The 18,438-nt window shown below is 35.2% G+C and overlaps 2 protein-coding genes across 4 annotated transcripts; one reads left to right on the top strand and one right to left on the bottom strand.

Annotated features, from left to right (window-relative positions):
* The first annotated feature begins 58 nt into the window (after positions 1 to 58).
* Positions 59 to 6,163, top strand: LOC120328431 (beta-scruin-like). 3 transcript variants are annotated; one of them, XM_039394910.2, is made up of 8 exons: positions 68 to 258; positions 866 to 946; positions 1,360 to 1,439; positions 1,814 to 1,997; positions 2,300 to 2,440; positions 3,948 to 4,106; positions 4,473 to 4,626; positions 5,549 to 6,163. In XM_039394910.2, coding segments are annotated over exons 1-8 (906 nt in total). In that variant the 5' UTR covers positions 68 to 257; the 3' UTR covers positions 5,655 to 6,163. The 3 variants fall into 3 exon arrangements, with proteins under 3 accessions (XP_039250847.2, XP_039250844.2, XP_077970842.1); XM_039394913.2 differs by lacking the exons at positions 4,473 to 4,626; positions 5,549 to 6,163 and adding an exon at positions 4,233 to 4,446 and having other exon boundaries at positions 59 to 258; XM_078114716.1 differs by lacking the exon at positions 68 to 258 and having other exon boundaries at positions 898 to 946; positions 1,360 to 1,443.
* Positions 6,164 to 6,820: 657 nt separating this feature from the next.
* LOC120328427 (mannan-binding lectin serine protease 2-like) lies at positions 6,821 to 17,721 on the bottom strand. Its single transcript, XM_039394904.2, has 17 exons — positions 17,697 to 17,721; positions 15,557 to 15,833; positions 15,013 to 15,196; positions 14,635 to 14,796; positions 14,191 to 14,294; positions 11,983 to 12,075; positions 11,229 to 11,388; positions 10,843 to 11,031; positions 10,445 to 10,556; positions 9,544 to 9,659; positions 8,827 to 8,988; positions 8,478 to 8,565; positions 8,258 to 8,336; positions 7,989 to 8,099; positions 7,662 to 7,776; positions 7,289 to 7,424; positions 6,821 to 7,068 (listed from the first exon to the last, which is right to left on the bottom strand). The coding sequence occupies exons 2-17, from the start codon at positions 15,830 to 15,832 to the stop codon at positions 6,873 to 6,875; spliced, it is 2,283 nt and encodes a 760-aa protein (XP_039250838.2). The 5' UTR covers position 15,833; positions 17,697 to 17,721; the 3' UTR covers positions 6,821 to 6,872.
* Positions 17,722 to 18,438: the final 717 nt, after the last annotated feature.

Here is an 18,438-nt window from a genome sequence, read left to right as displayed (position 1 = left end):
GTTTGAGTTTTGTTTCGACTATTCGATGCTGGTGTCCTATGAACCAAAACAACATCAACAACAAGGGGACGGTGTGAAACAGAGTCAGTAGAGCGATAAATGCGACGAATTTCACAAATGGAAGCTCTTTGTTATAACCGCAAATAGAATCTATTGACAAATCAAATACGTAGATAGTTTTATAGTTCCTACATATAAATCGGCACTTTAGTTTGTCTGTGAATAAAATCTATGACATCAAAGACTGCAATCGCAAAAGTAAGTTTTAATTTTTCATCTTAGACAACGCTAGACTCTAGACTTTTTCTGACAGTTTTTCGTATGTAAATCTTAGCAGTTGTAGGATTTGTACTGGGATATCAGAAGTTAAAATTGACAATGTTTCACTCATCAATACAAACACGGGAAGCATGTAAAGGCTTCGGTTAAATAAGGTATCGATAAGAACAACGCCATGAGCAAAAACTGTCGTTGATTATTCGGCGCTAGGTGTACATACATAGGGATTGCTTAGCTAAATTGTTGTTGTGCTTTTTGAGCTTGTTGTTGTCGTAAAACAATGCTTTTTTTGCAACTACTAGACCAATTAATTTCACATATTCAGTACTTGAAGATGTATTAGGTCGCTAGAAGGCTTTTTTCAATTTTTCGGAGTCATACGAGAGACCGATATATCATCCAAACCTTGGTTTTTTTAATTTAGTTGGATCCCTGTTTTATCGTTTGACATTTGAGCTCATATATTTAAGAGCTGCACTTTTCTTTGAAATGAAGCAGATTGTCACTTGCTGTTTGCGATTTCTAGAAAAGGTATCGATCGCACCAATATCGCAATGTAAACTCAAAGTAGCTCTTGCATTTACAGTGACTTCCCAGCAACGTGACAAAATACATTCTCCATCTTCCCGAGAAGAAGATAATTCACAAGAAGCCGAAGGACCGAATGGTAAATATCCAATTAGTCCAAAGCTTCAATAAATATATATGTGGAATTGGTTAAGAGCCATAATAAATGTTGTGTCGGTATAATTAAATGAAAGACAATGGAAATATGGTCGCCTTCCGCAATGCTCAATATGCAAAGGGACAATAATATATTATATAACTGTGGTATGCAGTGGCCACGGAAGAGGACACACATCATTGGGTGCTCCCGAAGTATGTACACCAAGTTGTCGCACAGCCTGAACATAGTAGGTGTACCAGGTTATGGTGATCAAGTTGTGCGCCATCTTGGTGCACATACTTCTGGAGTGCCCATCATTGACCAACGGGTTTTATGTGTGTTATCTACCTTTGGATTGAAACGGCAGAACGACGAAATGTTTTTTTTTATTTACCCCTATAAATTATTTTTAGCCTTGATAATATTCGACAGCAATTCAGCAACAATACAAAAGTTTAAACCCGAATCCGACGATTGGGATACTACAGATAATGTTGGTATTAAACTTCAATATGTTTGTCGTGTTTGATTGTTTAAATGCATATACATGTATGTTGTAGGTTATAGATTATATCTAATTCAATTATATTACGCTTGGTATATTATGGAGATTTGAAATTCTTTAATTAAAATATTTTAGCACTCCGTCAAAAGGGATACATATCTTCGCGTGAATTTCATACTCCGAATTCAGTCTCGTAAAGAATATACAAAAAATCCTTTACAATAATTTGTAAGGTCGAGATTACTTCCAACGTCTTGAGCCCACTTTTGTTGAATAAATACGTAGTTATCCTTGTTTTTCATTCTATAACTTACTTTGTACATTGATGGCACCGGATGATATTACTCTTATTTTCGTATCAGGGATTCTCGGAAGATATGAAGAAATGGGGGTTTTCGGCCGCAGTCTTAGATAAAGCTCTGCTGATTTTTATGAACAACAAAGCAGTGTATAGATATCAACGTAAGAAATCAATAATTTCCTGGCATAGATTACCAGATATGACAACAATACACGGCCAACGACCTCCAGCTGTTGTATTAAATGGTAACTTCTTTGCCAATTTTGTCAATACCATTGGATTATTTTTTTTGTTTTTATGAGGTTTATTTAAGCAAAAGCTATTTTACCATTATTGTACCTAAATTCATGCTTGCTTCAAGAACGCGCATTGTCCAACGTTCTACATGCAATTGTGTGCAAATATGTTTCAATCACTTTTGTTTTGCAAACAACGTCTGCATACAATTTTGATTGAATCGATGTTCTCTTTCAAATATATCAAGTTTATTCTTAAAAACTAGCTACACACTTCGCATTTTAATCCTCCAGTTTCACATTTTTCATAGATACGATGTACGCTATAGGAAGTGCAGGCGTGGGTTTACACACTAACAAAGGCGAAAAATACAGCGTTTCCCGAAGAAAATGGATGCTCATAGAGAATATGGTTGTAGCGAGAAGAAACCATTCCATAGTTGCAACTGAAGGTAAGACATTTGCAAATACCGACCCTGTTAGAAAATGTAACGTGTATGGACCTTTGACCCCCGAAAAATTCTTCCTATACCTTACCATTGCAAAATGTTCGGGGCTATTTTAAAAGTGCTTTTGCGAATTGGCGCCTGTAAAATGGGGTACGTGTTTCAAACCATCATTATGATTCATCGCATGCAACAATCTGTTTTTTAAAAGTATCGGTAAAGAAGTTTAGCCTAGTCTATCACAGCTATTTTCACTAATTTTTTATTACTGCAGTTAAATTAAAACTCTCAGGAAGACAGAGTTATCATTGAATTATCTGATTTATATTCAAGATTCCGATACACAACTGAAAATTAACTAATAGACTATAGAGTTCAAAAACGCAAAAACGAGGTTATGTTTACGACCACGCTTGAAAATCTGTCTGAGTGAGGAAAGTGTCTTAGCGGATGCGAAAAGGGAGCACTGTTATGTCTCTTTTTGCATCTTGCTGATTGGCTAATGTCACGAGGTAAACATGGAAGTCGATGCTCGGGGAAAGGTTCATAGGATATTTATGTTGGGGATATTATATTTGAAGTGCGATACGTTTAGTGCAGTCAGTCACGCATAAAAAAGTGTCTTCAGTCTCTACAAACAGTTACGAACTTCTGTACAGTATGTTAACGTAATCATACCCAGTATATTCTTTGTACAGCTGAGGTATATATCGTCACGCTAATAACCAAATTACGTAAGTCACTATTTTGAAATTTCATTTGATGGATGCCGAAACGTATAAAAGAAAGATAATATGTGACTTGCACATTGTTTGTGGTGGAGCGTAAGACTATTATGGCGTCACAATGATAAGAGACGTGAAAACTATTTAGATCAAGTTCCATTTGCGGCACATTGTTGCAATTGTTTCGTAATGATGAATTATCATTGTAGCTTACGGCCATTTAGACGCCAAAACAACAAAGAGATTTGTACGTGAAAATGACCTATCTTATTTGTGAAAACCATCTGAGTCAAGTTCCATTTGCGGCAAACACCGTTTGGGTAAACACGGTCTTACGACAAAAAAAGTCCAATAACCCAACAAGCGTCCCGGGAATCTTGATCAAACAATATAAAAAGTTATTACATTCTTCACATGCCAACTCTTTCGTTAATATTTCTACATTATGTTAAACAACCGATTAACCGTCATGCCATGGGTGTAGCAACGAAATATCAGTCAATTTATTACCCGCTGACAACAAATTACATTTTACTTTATATATATGGTTTACGATGCATTATTTCCAATATTGTTTATTGCCGATGATTATAGGGAAAAAAACAGACCATGATTTATTTGTATCTAACGTTGTTTTGATGTATTATATAACAAATAGTGCAAAATTATTGTAAATTGTTTCAATTTTGTTTAGAAACCTAAATATACCTGATGCAAGTCACTCGGCTCGTTTTATGACAATGTATAATTTAAACATGTACATTAACATTGCGTTTTGTTTGAAACAGGATCGATATACTGCTTGGGGGGACAAAACGAAAAAGGAACCATGTTGTCTGTTGAAGCGTTTGATGCAACAACTAAACATTGGTCGAAAGTTGCCGATCTTCCCGAGCCGAGACATTCTGCAGCAGCTGTGGCCTCCGGATCGGATATATTTGTTATGGGTAGGTGTCTTCATAGTAAAAATCTGCAATGAACAATTTTGAGCAAATGTCGCCGCGCAGTTCAAAATATACATTGAAGTTAGATTAGATGCGACTAGATCTTAATTATACTCATTGTATTATTAGCATATTTTTATAAGAATCTCTTCACGGATTTGGCCACGTGCACTCATGTATATACAGAGAAAAAGCATTCATATTTGATGTCTGGAATTACCAATAAAAATAGAACAAACACGGAAAAGAACTAAACGTCGTTAAGATCGAGACAACAGGGTATTTATGCTCGTAGGCGTGCTACATAATCGGTTGGCGCCATTTATAGATGTAATAATAATAGATATATATTATTTAATTTTATTTAAGGTGGGTTTGTTAACGGAAAAAGGAGACACGATATGATCTGTATAAGCATCCCGAGTGCATTATGCATAACTCTAGCTCACATGAATATGACGCGAACAACATTTTCATCATTTATTATCGACGGTAAAATATTTGCGGTCGGAGGTGATAACAGGTAATAAATTTATGATTTTTATTTCAAAAACATTATATTTTCAATGAACCCCGAATAAACCAAATTTTCCAGGACCCATTGTAACCTAAATATAAAAAATTAGCATTTTGTCTGTCGATGTCATTCATAATTATTAGCCACAAAAAGGCTATTTCAGTCCACGACAGTATTCCGAAAGATAGATAGTTCATTACTTTTTTTCGTCCTGATGATTTTTTAGTATCAATATATATATTCAATATACAAGAATTCCTATTCATTTTTGACTACGCAAATGACGGACCTATATGGGCTATGACGAAAGGGCCGGATCATGCTCTTTAGAGAAGCACTTAAAGATTTTGATGCCCTACGTACGACTTGCGAAGACTCCATATTTATTTTAGCTACTGGCTCCTCTGGTTTTATCACTCCGTATTTATTTTTTCTTAGCTGCCCCAACCTCCATCGCTGATTTATATTTGTTCTCCGACCCTCCATCTCTGATTTCTTGCTGCAGGCTCCTCCGGTTTCTGTTTTTGTAATCCACTACATATTTATCTTAACCTCGGCTGCTTGCTGCTTACATTGTAATAATACATGTGTGTAAGCTTTATAACATCTCTTCCAATTACTTTCAATATTTTAATGTCTTTGCGTATTTGTATTTAGTGTGCCTAGATGCGAAAACGAATTTAATTCGTATTAGCTGCGCTGTTATTTCATAGATATTGCGGTATGTTACTTACTATGTATTTGTTTGTATTATTTGATATGGACCTTAACGCTCTGGAGTAATGAACAAGTTGAATTTCATGAACTAGTTTAAAAGTATAAAATGTTTCCCGGCCGTTCATTAAAAATGAAACTGCTTACCAATGTAGCATATGTTATTATTTGAGAATTTCTTATTTTTTCAAATTTTTTTTTGTGACTGGTTTAGTCGTCACGACACTGTCGAAGTCTACGATGCAGAGAAAGATTCTTGGGAGTTCATGGATATCTTGGCCACATTGCAGATAGAGGCAGCAGTGAGCATGAGACTATGAAACGTCATTCGAATTTCTACCGACTAATTTTGGAATCATATTGGATTGCAACATGAGAAATCATGTACTGGTACTTTATCATGCGTTAAGTATTCCTTCGAATTATGCATATCTCAATGTACTGAAGCTCGAGATTTAAAAACAAAAGCGCTGTTTTTCTGCCTTAGGCGGTAGAGAAACGTCAAGTATTTACTTATTTTCTAAATTTTATTTCTGATCTCAATGTACGTTTATTCTTAGATTTTATTTCAATAATCCATTGATTAATGTAATGTTTACATATATTGCAAATTACTGTTCCTATGTTACCAAGAGCAATTACTTTCAAATCTCTATGGCTTGAAAATTTTATTCTCTTGGTGCCGTGCGTGTCGCAATTCATACTCAATTGGCCGTAGAAAACTTAGTCTCTATAATATCTTGAGCCAGTATCATATATGGATTATGAATAAAATCTGCTCTAATAGCAAATATGCAATACTGTACATAGAATTGAATGTTTTCCTGAGCCTCGATTTCTTTGTTTATTTCGGTAACAATTACAAATCAGCAATAAGTCAACAATGACATAACAATTGCAATTTCTGCAAGCCGCTCAGACACTTCTTTCGCTCTGACAGATATTCAAGCATGCTTATACCTTTGAACATTGCCTCGTTTTCGTGATTTGGCCTGTTATATGTCTGTTTTCAGTAACGTTTCCAAAACATAGTTGTAAATGAAATAACTTTATTGTTAGTATGTTTTCCGAAGACCTTCAGTTTAGTTGCACTAATCAAAAATTGATCCCGTAAACGCTGCGATAGTTCAGCCTAAAATTAGCATCAGTACCTTTAAGACAAATGCCACGTGGTTCAATGTTTTCAATGCAAACGATAGTTTTGAACAGTTAAACCAGATTGTAAATGCCAACTCTCCAAATTAGGGTCCGAAATTTTGCAATGTTAAAGTATAAAGAGTATAATTTTTCAAGGGTTGGAAAACGTCCATTGATATAGATATTAAATTCACGCTGCACAAGATTGTCTGTCGGCTTAAAAAAACTGTGGCGTAAGCTGAGATGGATTTTGCTTGCTGGGGATGACAGGGGTTCATGGTGGAGACAAATAAAATTCATTTGCCTGAAAGCGGTTTTTAGCTAAAGTAGGCTACAGCATTGCTACAGTACTTGCATTGTTCCAAAACGCGCAAGTTGACAAGCAAAGTTCAAATATATGTTTAGCTGACAATAAGTGGCTCGATCCAGGACATATAACTTGCTACTCTGGTGTAAATTCCAAACGTTTTGTCACCGCAGTCACGTGCTGATGATCCGAAAGACACAATGCCGCTAAGTATCCACCTGTGCTGAGCTTGATCTCGAAACATGTACGGACCACCTGAATCGCCTTGACATGAGTCTTTCTGGCCGTCTCTGGAATTAAAATCGAGTTCAAATCTACTGCGGGGATTTTGCATTACAAAACTCTATAGGTGTGGTTTATTGATAATGGTTAGTAGGTCGAAAAAATATTACATGGAGTGTTGTTCATCCCGAAATGTTTTTGCGTTCTTTTGTAGAATAGCATTTGGATGAACGGCATATAATATCATTGTATATGTGATGGAATATGTGCATTCAATGTCATACTTACAGAAATCCAGCACATATCATATTATCAGACACTTTTAGGCGTTCATCTCCATCATACGAAACGTGTTTTTTACATTTTCTATGATCAATCGGTGGTACTCTTGCTTCCATCAACTTGTACGATGAATATCCAAGTTCTGAAATTCAATACTTGAATATAGAATTATTCCTGACGTTACATCGCTAGGCATAATGGTATATTGCAAAACTACCATTCAAAGTTTTAAGTAATTTTTTACAAAGGTGACAACTTGAATTATTTCAAAGGACACCAGCAATTTTTTGCAGAAGTTCGTTGTCAATAAGTACGAACCACTTCATAATCTCTGTCCCACTCTAACTTTGGTGTTAAGTATTAAATAGTTTACACGTGCCTGTTATTCCCCACCCAGCAATAATTCCAGTTTTTTGATACCCGTCTTCTTCTGTTAGAGCTTTTACCGGCAATGATGCTTCCCGGTCGGATCTTGGTAAACATATAGGTCGAACCTGAATTAAAGAAAAAATTTTCTTACATATATATTTGTTGACTATAGCCCACACTTCGGTATCAGAACAGAGCCAGTGCCAAAATATTTTAGGAACTGCAACCGGATATGGAAACCAAAATAGGCAATTGCTGCAGCATTTGAAAAAAGGGATTGGTTTTTCGCAGGAAAAAGAATACTAACAAAAACAAAAACATTCACATATATACTTACATATTTGCCGATTTTTACTGAGGCGTTGAGCTTTAATATAGCTATATCGTTTTCATATTGCGATGTGTTGGAATAGTTCGGGTGTTCAAAGACATCTTTAACTGAAAAAACCTTCAAGACACATATAAAGATCATTACGGCAGTCCTAAATATTTGAAGTGAAATATATTTACTATTGTAAACGCACAGACTTTCCTTGCACACATTCAAAAGTAACGAGCTACACCGTTTGAAAGTTTAGAATTACTAAACACAACAGCGTATCAAACCTGAACGTTTTCAAACTTGTTTTTCTTTTTTTCTCGATCGGTAACACCAGCAAACACTCTAATTTGACGTTTATATGTTCTGTGAAAAAGTTGTAAGAGAGAAATTGGATATATTCTGTTGGAATATGCATAGATGTTTCTTTTGTCATTGTCATGTTGACAGAGTACAAAGATGGGATATTCCACGAAAATATGTTCTAAAGTAGAATCAAAGTCTAACCTTGCAGTACAGTGAGCAGCAGTAATGACAACATCGTGTGACACCAAATTTCCTCCACAAAATTCATGTCCTTCCAAGTTGTCACCGACTGAAACATTTTTACAATTATTGACCGCATTATTATAGGATATTTTTATTTGAGCTATCCACATTAAAACAGGAAAGAGAGAAATCAGATTAAAATAATCATTAGAGTCGCTGAACTTTCAAATCGGACATAAAATTTTGTTGTCCCGCAATAGTCAGCAAAATTTGAAGCTGTCTTTTCTTTTAAACATACTGCCAATGACAATATAGATTAATTACAGAACGACAAGATTTTAGAAAAACAGATAAATTTGACACTAACATAAATTGATATAGACGACCCAAGGCCATTCAGCCAAACGAGCCTTTTTTCCTGCGATAATTTGGGAATCCAGAAGTTTTTCTTTGTCCTCTATATTTGGAATAACATCACCAAAATCGAAAGTGCCTTTCCGAATTTTTTCATTTCCTTTCAGACCACAAACTGTAAAATAGTGATGGATGATTATGAATTCTAAATAGTAGTATACTAGTTCAGGGGTGTCGAACTCGCGGCCACCGGGCCGTATGCGACCCCATTGAACCTCCAATGCGGCCCTCGAACGCTTAACAATAATTGCATATTTTGCAATTTTTTTTATCTGAATGTAATACATCTTTTAAACCTTTCAAAGTGAAAATGATTATTCACACGAAAACTTACAATTTACACAGAAAGTAGTTTTGGAAAATTACAATTTTTTTGTTCTCATTTTGACTCAATTATGGATACACAAAAGCAAAGCAAAAGAAAATATATTTGAACAGCAAACTTTCTCAACGATCCAATTTAACCGTTGATCATGTTACCTCGTTAATTAAAGTTGGTGTTGTAAAATCATTTCTCAAAATGCAATCTGGCCTTCAAACACCCCTGAGTTTGACACCCCTGTACTATAGTTTATAGGGTAAGAGCAAACCCAATAGGAGGGCTTTTTCAGCTTTACATTAGCGTCAAGATTATTTTATTTCACTTTTCAGCTTCAAATAGCAAACACACTTGGTTGACATTCCGGAACATTGTTTTTTTCGTTTATAGCCACAGGCCGGGAATATTCATGCCATTTCTCATCATCTCCGCATCTCCACACAGAAGTACCAGAGGTCATTTCATACCTTGAATCAAAAACAAAATAAATGTTTCATGCGCAGGGAAAGGTATATCTCGACTTCGAACATAGATGTCAGTTTGATTGCCTAATTTCAGCTAGTTATTTTTGCCTAAAGATTTTTTGCGTCCCATATGACAGGCATCATTCGGCTTCTAGGATAAAAACTTTTAAAGCACCTCCTATCCTTTGACACCATGCGGACCTGTGAAACGTTTTTTTTTTAATTGATATTTTTAGTATACTTTTTCTTGTTGTCGTTATTCTAAAAAGATCGCTTTTCTTATTTTAACCACTAAACCAATTGCTTTGGAATTTTGATTGGCTAAAGATTGTTTTTGTGTCTAGAAGACTTTATTAATTTCAAAAATTTAAGTAGACTCTGTGGGATTCGATTTTCACCTCGATAAAGAAAACTACCGGCGCCGTTAAAAATATGATCCACATCATTTTGCCTCCGTGTCCGCATATTTGAGCATTCATCTCTTGTTGGTATATATATTTTGGGAAAAACACTTTCTACTTTTGCAAAAAAAGAGATCCAGTAGTTTTTGGGAAAGGCGATTTTTCACAATAAAGAAGGTAAATACAAAATGGCAAACGATTCATAGGTTCATTTCGTGTCTAAAAATGAATTCGCCAACGTACTGATTGAACTCAAACCAAATAACCACACATTAGCATATATCGCTATATTTTGTAGAAATACTTTTTATGCGGGATCGTGCGTATTAGTTTTTGCGGGTTTAAAGTTTAAGAGACGAAATTCTAATTTTGTTTACATTAACTTACCATTGATAACAGAGAACTGTAACTTTGGATCCATAAGTAAGACTGATAACTTTTTCCTTGATTCTTCCATCTTTTATATTGTTAAGATGGACGGGATGCTTGCAACGTTTTACTGTACAAACATATTTAAACGAAGCAGTTAACTATCTACCAACATAGATATTGAGCCTTGTGTCTCAAAGCTTCATGAAGGGCCTTTCAAAAGCGGCTGTTCCTGTTTTTACCCTTGAATCAGCATAGCGATATCACATAGCCATTATTTATATTTAATGTGGAAGGGCGACAGAATTTTAAGATTAGTTTTGTGAATCATTTTGGTACAGCAGAGTAGCAGGTTTTTCCCAGTAACTACGACTTCGTTGTATATATATAGGAAAAATAAAGTCCACAAATCTTACTTTGACACTTCGGTTCTGGATCGCTCCACTTTCCATTACTCAAACATTCAATTTTCTTCTTCCCAATCAACCTATATCCAATATCACACTTGAACGTTACAACATCCTCAAATTCGTAATTTTCCTTCTTTTTAATCGATGTGATTTTGCCATTCTCCGGTGCTTTGGGATTATTAAAACACGCCACACCTTGGAAAAAAGATTGAAATATATTTACAGTGTTTATCGCTCTCACCTAAGTATGCAGACATTCCTGGTTAACGATGCTGCTCGTCACTGAAATTTACATCCTACTCGATCTGAAGATATGCTCATGGCCAATGGTACAGAATCATACACCACTTTTGAAGTCAGAGAGTTCGAGCATATACCCACTATATACGTACGCGTTGTTCTGTATTTTAACTTGAATCCCGATTCCTCCATTGTTAGATCGCTCACAAATATGACTTTGACTAAATGGGAATTTGTGATGATCCAATTGCCATTATTTGGTAATTTTGTTCCACAAAATTTGTCACTCCGCACTCCATATGCATCTTCATACTAAAAATACGTAATAGTTATTATCTTGGTAGAAGTTATTGGATTTGTCCGAGTACAAAATATAAACTGCATCTCTATCTGGAATATGCGACAAAAAGTGAGATCAAAAAATGAATTTAATATTAGTGACAATTATATCCAATTTTTCATTATAAGTAAATATCAATATTTAAGTTCGGTCACCTCTCGGTATCTCAATGCCCCGTTCTATGCTAGGAACGGTCATCACTTTTCGAATCAAATGAGTTTGAGTTGATGATGAGATTACCATTTATTACACAAAGAAGACAGTCTTGAATTTCGATAAACCTCTGTCGAATCAAAGCGAGTTCCAACTCATAGTATTCCGATATCGGACCTAGAAGTATGCCTCAAAATTTTGTTCGTCATCGCCTAATCGAGCAACGACTTTATCAATGATAGGAATTTTTCGAAAATAATATAAATATGACGAATAATCGATTATATATGTGCTTCTTGCGTTATTAATGAATTTCGCAAGATCTTGGTAAGAGCCGAGTTTTTCCTAATTTCTCGCTTAAAATACGTTTCTTAAAGAAGTTTCTTAAAAAAGGACTCGAGCTTTAGTTTTACCTGGACCCAATCGTAAACACATCCTTCGTCATCATGAACTTCGATATCGAATTTCTCTACAAATTGCAGTTCAATAGCTATGCCTTCTTTTTTCTACGAAAAATATTATTAGTTATTGCAAAGAGAACAGTATTCTATTGAGAGAAACAAGACAGCTCAAATATGTAGAGGGAAGTCGCAAATCGCCACATCTACGTTACAGTCTTTTACATGATCGCCGAGTTTTCTGAAAATTTCGACCGACAAGAATGAATGAATAAAGTGGTAGTATTCTGGAATAAAAAAGCAATATGTTTGATAAAATATCAGGTTCCACGGTACCGGGGTCGAAAAGAATTAATAAAAAAGTAATAGGATCTTAGCAGCTTTAATCATCCTGAAGTCTAGAGAATTTTAAATTGATTGGTTCATTAGTTGCTAAAGTTGCGGAACAACAAAAACAACAAGTACAGCAACAATTTGGTAAAATGATTTGAATTAACATCATTGAGTTGTGCGTTCACACATACGGCATGATGGCGTCAAAAATGTGAAGTAGCCTACGGCATTCCTGAAAGTCGGAATGCATTAGCCATTTATGGAAATAAATTGCGGGTAGGCGACTTTTGGCCCAACCTCAAATACAACTTTGTCAGAAAAACACGTTCAAATATTATCATATTGCCAACCTTTCACATACCATGCGCCACGTTTTAAACATAATGTTTCAGATGCGCCGTAAATCTCTTGTATTCCCACGCCTAATGTCCGCTTCTTGTTGAAATTATATAAATTTATAATACACACACGTATATACACACGTATATGTAGTTTTTACAATTTACAACTTCACATGAATAGAAATTAAGCAAGGAAGTATAATAAATAAAACTGATTAATTTTATTTTTAAGTACCGCCTTTATGAGACTTTTGCTGCTGTTTTACTTTCGCCAGTTTTTTTTATTCTTGGAGTTACGTTTGTTACCGAGAGGAGCAGTGCATTCTTCAAATTTAAATCTGTAAGTCTTGAACTCGCTTTGCTTTTAATTAGTTTCATGGCAGAAAATGTTTGTTCACATCTATATGTCGTTCCGAAACGACATATAAAACCCTGGGCAAATTTTCTCAGTTCTGGAAAATTTTCACGGGGTAACGATTGCCAGAACTTGATCATGTCAGATGCACTTGGGACTGAAGAAAGCTCATCAAATTTAATTGTGACGCCATGCTTCAAGTAAAAACTACAGCCTTCCTGAAAGTAGGAGAAAAACGCATTCTGTCTTATGAGCATTACGCAATAAAGCTGTTTTTAACAACGAAGAGAAAAAGGTACGATTAAGAAGTAAAGTTAGGCGTAATATTGTGACAACAGGCCTTTAGTATCAATATCTACTCTACCCTCGATTCTAATCGGCCTTTGCTAATCAGCTGTTTGGCCTAGCGTCGCGTGATTTTACTCCAGGCTTCTTCGAGATTAGTACTTGCGTCACAGCAAGCGATTTTACGCTTCGCTTTTGTTGACAACGGTCATTTGAAGTTTGGATGGAAAAAGGTGGTATTTAGGGGTCATTTTCAGCATGTTGTGGGTTGATTTATAATAATTTTTTTAGGCTTGTGCAATTCAACTGGTTGTTCAATAGTTATTGGGAAGTCTGGGCAATGGAAAATCCATGTTTCAAGCTGATAAATGACGATTTTCTATTTTTCCAGAAGTTCTGAACTTTTTACTTCAGTAGGGAAAAAATAGTAAACTTTACTAAATTTTGCTAAAAGTCTAGATTCTAGAATGAATGTCATAAAGTCCGTCCAAAAGCTAACGTCGTTAATCGCCTGTTGTTTCTAATTACAACAAGCCGTAAGTGGGTGACGTGGAGTAAGGAGAATAGATTTCAGGTACAATCAAAAGTCACCATGTAAATCGCAAAAAAACGGCTTGGCGTGGAGAAGCCAAGTGCAATTAACAATTTTGGCATGAAAAGGGTTAAAGATGCAATGCGCCACCTCTCATCATGCATGCGCCATAGGTTGGCCACCCCTGCCTTAGAGTAAACCTCTTCAGTGCATATCATCCTCAAAAAGTCAATCACGTTTATGCAAAATATAAGTTTATGAGTTTATAATCATCTTTGTTTTGTCAATGTTTTATCAGATCGTCGTTTCGAAATCTAGTGATGGATAGATTACCTACTTTAATTATTCAAATCGTAGCATTTATTCATTTGTCATACCTTGATCGTCCAGTCACAGTTGGCAAGTTTTGAATATTCATCAGGAAACCGAGATGTTGTTATTTCTCCTTCATCACCAGTAAGAACTTTTCTCGCACAATCATCTAAATGAAAACACTCATCTGTAGGTAATATTTCAATTTTGGATTTTAAAATATAAAGCATTTTTCATAGTCGTTATACTTTAAATGAAGCGTATGTATACTTGCTTTGTGAATTTATTTCATGATAAAGCATGTGAATGTAGGAACGATCAACCTGAATTTTCGAGATTAGGTTCACAGTTGTATTTTTTAATGAGATTATGGGAAAAATTGGACTGAGTCATGGAAATCTCGCAATACCTTGGGTCGAAGTTTTATATCTGACAATTGAGTAACAAAAATTAGCTTGTTGAAATGCCAACGAAATCAACGGTGCTTTGAAATGGGATGACGGTCTTACTTGTACAGGTGTGCTTATTTTCATGCAGCTTGAATCCAGGATTACAACTGCAGTAATATGAGGCAGGAACGTTATGACAATGCTGGTTACAATATAACATTGTATCCCAATCTTCAATCGCAGTTTCGGCTTTCATCTTCAGTTCCCAGCATTCATCTCTATCTGTACGTTATTGTTAATTTTCAATTTTTATTTTGAAATTTTCGAATTATAGTAAATATCTTAAAAATATTATCATGTTATTCATTTTAATTTGCGACAGATACACGAGTTATCATTTTTCTAGATTTAAATCCCTATAGTTTAACTTAGCATCTTGCAAATTATCGTGAGTTTTATCGATCTTCGATTTGTTCGAATATGAAAACTGTCACTTACCTATTTCAGTATAATGAGCAAAAAATCCCTTTGGCATTGGTTCCTCATTTGAATAATCGGAGATAAAATGGAGTGACATTGTGTTACTAGTTGATCTTACTTTCTGACTAGTTCTGGGAGCATCTATCGAGTTCATCCGACTGTTACCACAATACTTGTTCATCAGTTTTTCACCGTCCATTACCTGGAATACAAAAAAAAAGATGAAGAAAGTGTTCATAAAGCAAATATTGCACGACAGCCAACTACGATTCAATCGCAGTGGTGAATAGATATTGTAATGTTGCAACATAGTACCATAATCCTGCTCTTAGCTATTAGTCAAACTTTCTCCGAGATTTGTCACTTTTATTTTATTTGGGAATAAACGTTTCTGCTGCAGTACGCGCCAGAGGCATCAAGTTTTCGTGCGGTCGTGTCTGGTTAGATTTAAAAACAGTAACAACGAACAAAGTGAATATCTTTGCGGATAAAATTAATTCAATGTAAAATGCCCGCAACAATACCAATCAGTGAGAAAAAATATTTGTTTATTATTTAGTACCTTCAAAAAATCATAGACACATGCTCCGCCTTGGTCTTTATCATAGGAATCTTCTAAATCGAATTCTGTGAAATATAGTTCCACGCGATATCCAGGCTTGACTTCAATATACCATGATATATTGACATTTTCAGGATATGACTTAGGATAGCTTGGCGATTTAATTTTGCCGGATATTTCGTTTAAATGGTGTTCCACAGGTCGTGAGAACAATGGTGTCGTTGATATCAACAACAACAAAATAGTTGAAACGATTTGGTTACTGTGGGGTATCATTCTGGAAAATAAAAGAAAACAATAATAAATAGCATTGGCTATTGGGGCCACAAAACTATTTTTGCACTGTTCGCGGGCCTCAATAGTACCAAGAATAGGTAAACAATGCAAAACAAAACAGACACTTTTATTGTGCTAACACATTGGCATTATTTGTCATTTATTGAGCTTAAGCATGCAAAAAGCTCAATAAAACGTCCAAAAGTCTTTCTATAACTACATTTAGTATAAAATTTTAAGTGCTTCCGCAAATGTAGATGCTTTCGAACATCGATAAGATTCACAAAGCAAAATCCCCTAACTTTGGAAAATGGTCATTGCTCACAAGATTCTTAAACGCCGTTTTAGATTATATTCTTTTGTCATCAGCACGACTTGTCGACATATAAAGCAGGTATTGTGGTATGTTCCCTCTTATAACTAGTTAAAAATCTGTTTGAATTGGTCAGCTTTCTTTTCAAACTCATGTTTACAAAATAGCTTACAAATACAAGCACATTGATTGATTATCAAATGTGAGATACAGGAGGGTAATTATTGTATTTTCTGACATATATGCAGCATTTTTTGTAATACTATTTAGGCTGGTTGCAAAAAAACACCCGTCTTGACTTATATTGTTACGCCATAACATTAATATTTTTGGGTATATATGATATATTTGGGTATGAGCATATATTCCCGACCAAAAAGATAGAAAGCCAGTTAACATTAAGAGCCAAGCACATCATTCAATTGTGCTAGTTACCTCAGCTAGTCATAACACTAGTCAGTCAATTCAGTGACATTAGTGAATAACAATATGTCAAAAGATTTTTCTAGTTTAATATCATGATGAAACGACACAAATTGCGATTCTTTGATTCCCTCCAGCAAATGCGATGGTCCACAGATAAAAAAAAAAACTGCGTGCCACATGTGGCCCGTTGGCCTGGGTTTGGACCACCCTGTTCTAGGCCATCACGATTTACTTTGGTGAAGCTAAAGGCAACGTGATTGTCGTCCCATTTCTGTTTCTTGGAATTATTAGAATTGTAAATATATTTTTTTGTGTCTGCAACATGTTTACGACGTCTATCTCGCAGTCTTGTGGAACTTTTGCTATAAGTTGGCTAGGTACGACCGCTATCTGACCGGTCAACTCCGTGAAAAACAGCATCACTCTTACTTTTGCTTCAATGTTATGTACTTTGTACCCTGCATGTTTTACTGAACCAAGTCGCAATTTTCATATCCGATATAGTGGCGCAAATAATATGTACAAGGAGTGATGCCAAATCTACTTAGCATCTTATAAACATTATCACTCTTTCGTTTAAGTTTAGTTTACTAACGTATCACAAAATAAGAAATGGGAATTAATGTCGGAGTTGAATACGTAAAACGTTCACTTTTGACATTTGTTCTCATAAATCTATATCTAAAGCTTTGTTGATACGAATACATACATCACACCCTTATCAACTTTTTTAAATGTGACTCAATTTTCACTTATCAGACCAGGTATTATCTGCAATTTTCCTATATTCCTATTATCTAATGGTTAGCTACACAGCTGACATGGCCCAATTTTATTTTGATTCCTTTGTTGACAATACGTAATAAAAGCTAACTACTTGAGTGTAGTTTAATTAGTAAGCTAATCATATAGTTGATACAATTTTTCCTGTTGTGACAAACAAAGAAAAACAAAGTGAAACGTTAAAAATAGATTAACGTTTCGAAATACTGTGAAAAAATTTGAACAAATCAATAACTATATACTCAAGTCATGATAAATTGTTAGCGAATTTCTCCTCTTTATCCAATAGAATATAAAAATAATAAAAATAGGCAAGTCTTCTAAAAATTTGTTATTCTTTACCTATACGTTATGAACGACAAGTTGCTGATACCTTGAATGCAAGCTTATTGGTTTGGCGACTGAAAAGATATTCAATCGCCCTTGGCTGCTTTTTATCACTGAGACTACCTGAGGCATTGTTTTTGTCGCTTTACTATTTTATGGTACATTTAAGTAGATCAAATCTGTTCCATATTTTTGATGAATAATTACTTCGAAAAGGTAGTTACATATCGTGCACGTACGTCTCGCCCCAATTGCATAGGTTACAAATCTGTAACTGAGAATAAACTATCGGGCGTATTGAAAATATGTTAAGCCTGGTTTTCAGTACGAAAATACTCGTGTTTTTACTTCATTTCGGAAAATTTGTTGTTTAACATATTTTGCGCAAGGCCACAAATGATTGGATGCTGTTCAATTTGCCTAATATAATTATCCCACATATGCATATTTGTGCATATGGTTCATGCGGTGACCGTACATTTGAACCCATGTACATTTGAACCCATGCGTATATCCACGGTTTCAATCTATATGCGGGTGCTAAAACCCATGGGTTAGGGTTAGTATGGGTTTAACTATCCGTGAAACAAAAAAAATTCCATAGGTGCAATAGCATACAGGTGCAGTTGTCATGGGTTCAAATGTTCGTGGGTTCAAATGTAATGGAACCGGTTCATGCTACCTTTCAATTCATTAGCATTGCGGCTAGCAACTGCTCGTCAACGTATCAGGTAGATTTGGCTTCGAATGAAACAAA

Source organism: Styela clava, chromosome 7 (genome assembly GCF_964204865.1).
Source record: "Styela clava chromosome 7, kaStyClav1.hap1.2, whole genome shotgun sequence".
In the NCBI taxonomy this organism is placed as follows: domain Eukaryota; kingdom Metazoa; phylum Chordata; class Ascidiacea; order Stolidobranchia; family Styelidae; genus Styela; species Styela clava.
This window is presented reverse-complemented; position numbering and strand designations above follow the sequence as displayed.